At 37.3% G+C, this 10,111-nt stretch overlaps 2 protein-coding genes across 3 annotated transcripts in view; both read left to right on the top strand.

Moving 5' to 3' along the window:
• The window catches only part of LOC133553184 (zinc finger protein OZF-like), an 839,429-nt gene that overhangs the window by 806,948 nt on the left and 22,370 nt on the right, over window positions 1-10,111 (top strand). The window lies entirely within an intron of this gene.
• The window catches only part of LOC133548651 (gastrula zinc finger protein XlCGF57.1-like), a 13,132-nt gene continuing 7,217 nt past the window's right edge, over window positions 4,197-10,111 (top strand). The window contains exon 1 of one of the 2 annotated variants that reach the window (XM_061893711.1): window positions 4,197-4,520. In XM_061893711.1, the coding sequence (XP_061749695.1) occupies window positions 4,430-4,520 (91 nt within the window). In that variant the 5' untranslated portion in view covers window positions 4,197-4,429. The remainder of the gene's footprint in view (window positions 4,521-10,111) is intronic. The other variant, XM_061893654.1, reaches the window with a different exon arrangement.

The raw sequence follows: 10,111 nt of genomic DNA, 5'->3' as shown, positions 1-10,111 counted from the left end.
ACTCACACCCAGTGGGCAGGGAGAATTCACATCCAGTGGGACGCCAGTGACAATGCTGACTATGAGAAACCTTGGAGAGGACCTCAGATGTGGGCAACCCCTCCCTCCTCTGGGGGACCGAAAGCAATGGATGTCGAGTGGGTCTAACATGATACTGTGAAAGTTCAATCCATAGTGGCTCCAACACAGCCGCGAGAGTTCAGTTCAAAGCGGATCCAAGACAGCAGCGAGAGTCCCGTCCACAGGAAACCATCTCAAGCGGAGGCGGATCAGCAGCGTAGAGATGTCCCCAACCGATACACAGGCGAGCGGTCCATCCTGGGTCTCGACTCTGGACAGCCAGTACTTCATCCATGGTCATCGGACCGGACCCCCTCCACAAGGGAGGGGGGGACATAGGAGAAAAAAGAAAAAAAGCGGCATTTCAACTGGTCTAAAAAGGAGGTCTATTTAAAGGCTTGAGTATACAGATGAGTTTTAAGGTGAGACTTAAATGCTTCTATAAAATTAACTGTATCTATATGGCAATTAATAATCATATATCTACCTTCTGGATCTAAAAATATACTATTTATAATATAGTTAATCTTTTTGTTAAACATTATAGCAACACCAGATCTTTTGGAGGACAGTCCAACACAAACTATCTCACCAACCCATCCTTTTTTCAGATATTTTAAATGTTCAGTTTTCAAATGGGTTTCCTGTAGAAAAGCAATATCAGTAAAAAGATTGTTTGGATGCTTCAAAATGTGTCTTTGTTTCACCTCTTCATTTGCACCTTTTATATTCCAAGATACAACTTTCAAACATGTTCTAGTCATTGCAATATTTTATGTTTGTGTCAACTGGTTTTCTTATGTGACAAATATCATCAAACATAAAATGTATTTTATAAATGTTTTTAAAATATAAATTCCTTATATAAAATATTATTTTTTTTACAGGCATTTTGGAGTCCTTTAGTCATCCACGGTTTAAACTCGCCGTACTTTGACTTCCTTTTATAATTTACTACTGGACAATTTCCATCATATAGTATTTTAAATGTGTTTAAGAATTCTTCATAAGATGTATTAACTTCTTTTTTTTATCATAAATAGTATTCCAATGTTGCTTTTGTAGTTCATTCTTGAATTTGTTGAGCGTTTTCTCTGTTATGATTCTTTTATAGACAGTTTCACATTCATTCTTGATTTTAATTTTACTGGCACAGTTGTAGACCACAAAGACTGGGAGATGATCACTTATATCATTTATCAAGATTCCACATATTAGCTTGTCATCCATTATATTGGTAAATATATTGTCAATTAGGGTGGCACTATGTCATGTGATTCTTGTTGCTTTATTTATCAAAGATATCAAACTCATACTGTGCATTGTGTCTATAAATTCGGCTGTTTCTCTATTGCTACTTCTATGTATTAAGTCAAAGTTAAAGTCTCCACTAATAAATATTTCTTTGTTATTCAATTTATAAAATAATCCTTCCATAGCTTTGGTGAGGGTTTCTATTTTGGATCCCGGAGTTCTAGATATACAACTAACTAGGATATTTTTTCTTCCTTCTCTTATAACCTCTACCGTTATACATTCCATTATCTGGGTATTATCTTCGAGCCAACTCTCTCCTTTGAGGCACACATTAAAAGCGTTACTAAAACGGCCTTCTTTCATCTCCGCAATATCGCTAAAATTCGCTCCATTCTGTCCACTAAAGACGCTGAGATCATTATCCATGCGTTTGTTACGTCTCGCCTCGACTACTGTAACGTATTATTTTCGGGTCTCCCCATGTCTAGCATTAAAAGATTACAGTTGGTACAAAATGCGGCTGCTAGACTTTTGACAAGAACAAGAAAGTTTGATCACATTACGCCTATACTGTATATACCTTTATATACATATATACATACATATATACCTATACTGTATACACCTTTATATACATATATACATACATATATACCTATACTGTATATACCTTTATATACATATATACATACATATATACCTATACTGTATATACCTTTATATACATATATACATACATATATACTTATACTGGCTCACCTGCACTGGCTTCCTGTGCACTTAAGATGTGACTTTAAGGTTTTACTACTTACGTATAAAATACTACACGGTCTAGCTCCATCCTATCTTGCCGATTGTATTGTACCATATGTCCCGGCAAGAAATCTGCGTTCAAAGGACTCCGGCTTATTAGTGATCCCCAAAGCCCAAAAAAAGTCTGCGGGCTGTAGAGCTTTTTCATTTCGGGCTCCAGTACTCTGGAATGCCCTCCCGGTAACAGTTCGAGATGCTACCTCAGTAGAAGCATTTAAGTCTCACCTTAAAACTCATTTGTATACTCTAGCCTTTAAATAGACTCCCTTTTTAGACCAGTTGATCTGCCGTTTCTTTTCTTTTTCTTCTATGTCCCACTCTCCTTTGTGGAGGGAGTCCGGTCCGATCCGGTGGCCATGTACTGCTCGCCTGTGTATCGGCTGGGGCCATCTCTGCGCTGCTGATCAGCCTCCGCTTGGGATGGTTTCCTGCTGGCTCCGCTGTGAACGGGACTCTCGCTGCTGTGTTGGATCCGCTTTGGACTGGACTCTCGCGACTGTGTTGGATCCATTATGGATTGATCTTTCACAGTATCAGGTTCTCATAGTCATCAGTATCATCAGTATCACAGTATCACGTTCTCATAGTCATTATTGTCACCGATGTCCCACTGGGTGTGAGTTTTCCTTGCCCGAGGATGTCGTAGTGGTTTGTGCAGCCCTTTGAGACACTAGTGATTTAGGGCTATATAAGTAAACATTGATTGATTGATTGATTGTTCAATGATAGATGTCATATTTTCAACTTTAAAAAAGTTTAGATTTTTATCAATATAGAGTGCTGCTACTCCTCCCTTTTTATCTATTCTATCCTAATGCACAAATTCATATCCATTCAGACCAAAATCTACACTTTTTTCTTGAGTTATCCAAGTTTCTGATATTGCTATAATGCTAAAAGGTTTTACAAATTGACTTAAATATTCCTTTATATGGTGAAAGTTTGCAGACAGACTTCTACTATTAATATGTATAATTGTTAATTGGTTACTTAATTTTATACCGTCATTATATTGTTCATCTGTATAATATTTGCAATTCATTGCTATGCCATTGAAGAAATATTTTTCAGGGTCTATATCGTTTTCAAACATAGTGCAAAGTTTAAAGTTTAAGTTAAACATTTAGTAAATGTGTCCTCTCAATTTATATTTCAACTGGGTTGTTTTTCCTTGTAAATCCTCCCATTGCGCTTTACCACAAAATGTAATCATTTAAATAGCAAAGCAAACATGCTTAAAGAAAGTAAAATAAATTAGAGAAAGAAAAAAAAAATACTAAGGGAAACAGAATCATAAAAGGAGGAGAAAGCTACAAAGTAAAACAGTAGAAGAGAAAAGAGAAAAACCAAGAGATAACAAAAAAAAAAAACTAATCAAATATCACCAATCAATCAAGTGGTGGTATAAAAAGGAAAAAAAACCAAAAACAAAACCAGGCCAATAATACATCCACCCAAAAAACGTTTGGACAGAAATTAAGAAAAAAGTACCTAAAATAACTTCATGGAGGTTTCTGGCGGTGTTAAACGTTTCCATGACTACCTGTGTATGCATGACGTCATCGTGTCGCGCCATTGTTTTGGTGCGGTTGCATTATGTTTGGATTTTCTCAACACCGCCATTCAACTAGTATGTAATTCTGGTGTTTCTAAAAAGAGTACCTTCGATGTAGAAGTTTGTTCATGATTAGACGGCTTCGTTTGTTGTTCTTTTTTAACCTCATTCGTTATTGGATACAACAGCCGTCTTCTTTTGAGTATCTCGGCCGGAAACTGCTCACTAATGGAGAAAGTGCTTCCCTTGAGCTTATTTCCACGCTACATTGACATGGATTTACGCTTTGGGTCAACAAACCGTGGAACCATTGGGCGGCATAATTCATTTATTTAACTACTAAATCCTTTCAGCAAAAATATGGCAATATGGCGAAATGATCAAGTATGAGACATCGAATGGACCTGCTATCCCCGTTTAAATAAGAGTATCTCATTTCAGTAGGACTTTAAAAAATGTATTAAAATGCTTATATTTTGAAAAATGCTGCCGTAAAGTAGGAAGCGGAAAGTGCTGGTTTTGGCGCATGCGCAAACGGACGGACCACTTTGGCGGGCAACAAGATGGCGGACTGGGCGACTGTGGCGTCCTAAAGACGTTTTTACGACCTAAGCGCCATATATATTCTTAACCATTCATCTTTTTGAAGACCACGGAACGCAAGTTGAGTTTGCAGCGGCGGAGTGTGACCTGAAGTGAAGATTGAAGACGTGATAGAAGACGGACGACTACTGCTATGCTAAGATGGCGACGTCATGTCAAAGAGAAAGTGAAAGACAATCAGAAACTTCCACAAAATCACCAACGGAGAAAAAGACGAAAACTGCAGATGAAGGTGAGTGAGCTAAAGTTCCCAACAACGTCATTTTGTAGACTGAAATGGGTGTTGATGAGAATTAAACCGACTATGTTGAAGAATGTAAAGAAAGAGCCGCCATGATTATTAGCTTGAAGAAGGCAGTGGAGTTCACATCAGAGGAGATGAAAGAATGCAAAAGTCAAATGAAGAAAGTGGAAGAGCAAAACAAGCAATTGTGTAAAGAAAATAATGAAGAGATGTTGGGGGAGAGTAAGAGATCAATGTTTATTTGTTTAGCCCTAAATCACATGTGTCTCTAAGTGACAATGAGAAACCTGGGAGAGGACCACAGATGTGGGTGCCCCCCCCAACCCCCCAAGGCGAACAGTGCAATGGATGTAGAGTGGATCTAACTTAATGGTGTGAGATTCCAGTCCATAGTGGATCTAACATAATAGTGAGAGTCCAGTCCAGAGTGGATCTAACATAATAGTGAGAGTCCAGTCCATAGTGGATCTAACATAATAGTGAGAGTCCAGTCCATAGTGGATCTAACATAATAGTGAGAGTCCAGTCCATAGTGGATCTAACATAATAGTGAGAGTTCAGTCCAAAGTGGATTTAACATAATATTGTGAAAGACCAATCAATAGTGGATCTAACATAATATTGTGAGAGTCCAGTCCATAGTGGATCTAACATAATAGTGAGAGTCCAGTCCATAGTGGATCTAACATAATAGTGAGAGTTCAGTCCAAAGTGGATTTAACATAATATTGTGAAAGACCAATCAATAGTGGATCTAACATAATAGTGTGAGAGTCCAGTCCATAGTCGATCTAACATAATAGTGAGAGTCCAGTCCATAGTGGATCTAACATAATAGTGAGAGTTCAGTCCAAAGTGGATTTAACTTAATAGTGAGAGTCCAGTCCAAAGTGGATCTAACATAATATTGTGAGAGTCCAGTCCATAGTGGATCTAACATAATAGTGAGAGTCTAGTCCATAGCATATCTAATGTAACAGTGTGAGAGTCCAGTCCACAGTGGCTCTAACATAATAGTGTGAGAGTCCAGTCCATAGTGGATCTAACATAATAGTGTGAGAGTCCAGTCCATAGTGGATCTAACATAATAGTGAGAGAGTCCAGTCCATAGTGGATCTAACATAATAGTGAGAGTTCAGTCCAAAGTGGATTTAACATAATAGTGTGAAAGACCAATCAATAGTGGATCTAACATAATATTGTGAGAGTCCAGTCCATAGTGGATCTAACATAATAGTGAGAGTCCAGTCCATAGTCGATCTAACATAATAGTGAGAGTCCCGTCCATAGTGGATCTAACATAATAGTGAGAGTTCAGTCCAAAGTGGATTTAACATAATATTGTGAAAGACCAATCAATAGTGGATCTAACATAATATTGTGAGAGTCCAGTCCATAGTGGATCTAACATAATAGTGTGAGAGTCCAGTCCATAGTGGATCTAACATAATAGTGAGAGTCCAGTCCATAGAGGATCTAACATAATATTGTGAAAGTCCAGTCCATAATGGATCTAACATAATAGTGAGAGTCCAGTCCATAGTGGATCTAACATAATATTTTGAAAGTCCAGTCCATAGTGGAACTAACATAATAGTGAGAGTCCAGTCCATAGTTTATCTAACATAATAGTGAGAGTCCGGTCCATAGTGGATCTAACATAATAGTGTGAGAGTCCAGTCCATAGTGGATCTAACATAATAGTGAGAGTCCAGTCCATAGTTGATCTAACATAATAGTGAGAGTTCAGTCCATTTGTGGGTTCTTCCGAGGATGTTGTAGTCGTAATGATTTGTGCAGTCCTTTGAGACATTTGTGATTTGGGGCTATATAAATAAACATTGATTGATTGATTGATCTAACATAATATTGTGAAAGTCCAGTCCATAGTGGATCCGAATTAATAGTGAGAATCCAGTCCATATCGATCTAACATAATAGTGAGAGTCCAGTCCATAGTGAGAGTTCAGTCCAAAGTGGATTTAACATAATATTGTGAAAGTCCAGTCCATAGTGGATCTAACATAATAGTGAGAGTCCAGTCCATAGTGGATCTAACATAATAGTGAGAGAGTCCAGTCCATAGTGGATCTAACATAATAGTGAGACTCCAGTCCTTAGTAGATCTAACATAATAGTGGGAGTCCAGTCCATAGTGGGTCCAACATAATAGTGTGAGAGTCCAGTCCATAGTGGATCTAACATAATAGTGAGAGTTCAGTCCATAGTGGATCTAACATAATAGTGAGAGTCCAGTCCATAGTGGATCTAACATAATAGTGAGAGTCCAGTCCATAGTGGATCTAACATAATAGTGAGAGTTCAGTCCAAAGTGGATTTAACATAATATTGTGAAAGACCAATCAATAGTGGATCTAACATAATATTGTGAGAGTCCAGTCCATAGTGGATCTAGCATAATAGTGAGAGTCCAGTCCTTAGTGAATCTAACATAATAGTGAGAGTCCAGTCCATAGTGGATCTAACATAATAGTGAGAGTTCAGTCCAAAGTGGATCTAACATAATAGTGAGAGTCCAGTCCATAGTGGATCTAACATAATAGTGAGAGTCCAGTCCATAGTGGATCTAACATAATAGTGTGAGAGATCAGTCCATAGTGGATTTAACATAATAGTGAGAGTCCAGTCCATAGTGGATCTAACATAATATTGTGAGAGTCCATTCCATAGTGGATCTAACATAATAGTGAGAGTCCAGTCCATAGTGGATCTAACATAATAGTGAGAGTCCAGTCCATAGTGGATCTAACATAATAGTGAGAGTTCAGTCCAAAGTGGATTTAACATAATATTGTGAGAGTCCAGTCCATAGTGGATCTAGCATAATAGTGAGAGTCCAGTCCTTAGTGAATCTAACATAATAGTGAGAGTCCAGTCCATAGTGGATCTAACATAATAGTGAGAGTCCAGTCAATAGTGGATCTAACATAATAGTGAGAGTCCAGTCCATAGTGGATCTAACATAATAGTGAGAGAGTCCAGTCCATAGTGGATCCAACATAATAGTGAGAAAGTCCAGTCCATAGTGGATCTAACATAATAGTGAGAGTCCAAAGTGGATTTAACATAATATTGTGAAAGACCAATCCATAGTGGATCCAACATAATAGTGAGAGTCCAGTTCATGGTGGACCTAACATAAAATTGTGAAAGTCCAGTCCATAGTGGATCTAACTTAATAGTGAGAGTCCAGTCCATAGTGGATCTAACATAATAGTGAGAGTCCAGTCCATAGTGGATCTAACATAATAGTGAGAGTCCATTCCATAGTGGAACTAACATGATATTGTGAAAGTCCAGTCCATAGTGGATCTAACATAATATTGTGAAAGTCCAGTCCATAGTGGATCTAACATAATAGCGAGAGTCTGGTCCATAGTGGACCTAACATAATATTGTGAAAGTTCAGTCCATAATGGATCCAACTTAATAGTTAGATTCCAGTCCATAGTGGATCTAACATAATAGTCAATCAATTAATGTTTATTTATATAGCCCTAAATCCCTAGTATCTCAATCCCCCTGCCAAGCTTTTATTTTGGAGCTTACTTTGCACCTAACAGGAAGTCACGGTCTGCATTTTACTGCTGTATGCTGGACTTTGCCGTATCAACTTGATGTATAAATTGCTTTGTTGTGGTCGGCGTTTCCCGCTGCTTAGCGATAAAGACGTTAACAATACTAAAACACAGGTAGACATTAACCTATCCATTTGCACAGAAATGATCTTCTAGCACTCAATGTTTATGGGAGCTTTTTAGTGATGAGAAAAAACACAATGATCTACATAAGTGGGGCTGACTTGATGCAGGTTCCACTGTAATTATTGCATTTTCAATAAGAGCTCAGTATTATGTTATGTCATTTTATATTCTGATGCTGTGTATATATGAACTTTGTGTTCTTTTTTAATTATGTGTATATATATATATAAAAAATATAAATATATATACATATATATATATATATATATATATATATATATATATATATATATATATATCCATCAATTTTCTACCGCTTATTCCCTTTGGGGCCGCGGATGGCGCTGGTGCCTATCTCAGCTACAATTGGGCGGAAAGCGGGGTACACCCTGGACAAGTTGCCACCTCATCGCATATATATATATATACACACACACACATATACATCTATATATATCTATATACATATATACATTTATATAGATATATATCAATCAATCAATCAATCAATGTTTACTTATATAGCCCTAAATCACTAGTGTCTCAAAGGGCTGCACAAACCACCACGACATCCTCGGTAGGCCCACATAAGGGCAAGGAAAACTATATAGATATATATGTGTACGTATATATATATATATATATATGTATATGTGTATGTATATATATTTATGTATATATATATATATATTTATACATGTTCTGTATATATATATATATATAAATATATATGTGTGTGTATATATATATATATATATATATATATACATGTTCTGTATATATATACACATGTGTGTATATATATATATATATATATATATATATATATATATATACATGTCCTGTATATATATACACATGTGTATATATATATATATGTATATATATATGTATATATATATATAATGTGTGATAAAGTCCTTTATTTTCTGTAATGCAATTCATTACACATCAACTGAAATATTGCAAGACTTTTCATTATTGTAATATTGCTGATTATGTCATACATCTTAAGGAAACTCAAAAATCCTATCTCAAAAAATTTGAATATTTCCTCAGACCATGTAAAAAATAAAAAAAAAGATTTACAACCACAAAACAAAATCAAACATTTGAAAATGTCAATTCATGCATTCAGTACTTGGTTGGGAATCCTTTTGCAGGGATTACTGCCTCAGTGCGGCGTGGCATGGAGGCAATCGGCCTGTGGCATTGCTGAGGTGTTATGGATGCCCAGGATGCTTCAATAGCAGCCTTCAGCTCATTTGCATCATTGGGTCTGGTGTCTTTCAGCTTCTTCTTCACAATACCCCACAAATTCTCAACGGGGTTCAGGTCAGGGGAGTTGTCAGGCCAATGGAGGACAGTAATGCCATGGTCAGTACACCAGTTACTGCTGGTTTTGGCACTGTGGGCAGGTGCCAGATCTTGCCGGAAAATGAAATCATCATCTTTATAGAGCTTTTTAACAGATGGAAGCATGTTAATCTCAAAAGTCTCTTGGTACACAGCTGCATTGACTCTGGACTTGATGAAACACAGTGGACCAACACCAGCAGCTGACATGGCTCCCCAAACCATTGCTCACTGCGGGAACTTCACACTTTTCATTTGGAAGTCAAGGCACTAGAGTCTGTAGGAAGGGTGGAGTGGGGCAAAATCCAAGTTCCATGAAATCCAGTATGAAGGCATTATGCTCACCTGCTATACATCTTTCTACTCACCCACCGCCTCTCCTCTCTGCCTTACTGAGCACTGACTGCATGCGCTCTGAATACCACTGCTGATTGGCTTTTACATCAATACCACTGCTGATTGGCTGTTACAGCTCTGCGTGTAACCAATCAGTTGGTT

The sequence above is a fragment of the Nerophis ophidion genome, linkage group LG01, assembly GCF_033978795.1.
Source record: "Nerophis ophidion isolate RoL-2023_Sa linkage group LG01, RoL_Noph_v1.0, whole genome shotgun sequence".
NCBI classification, from domain to species: Eukaryota; Metazoa; Chordata; class Actinopteri; order Syngnathiformes; family Syngnathidae; genus Nerophis; species Nerophis ophidion.
The sequence above is the reverse complement of the archived record's forward strand: the minus strand, read 5'-3'. Positions and strand labels throughout refer to the sequence as shown.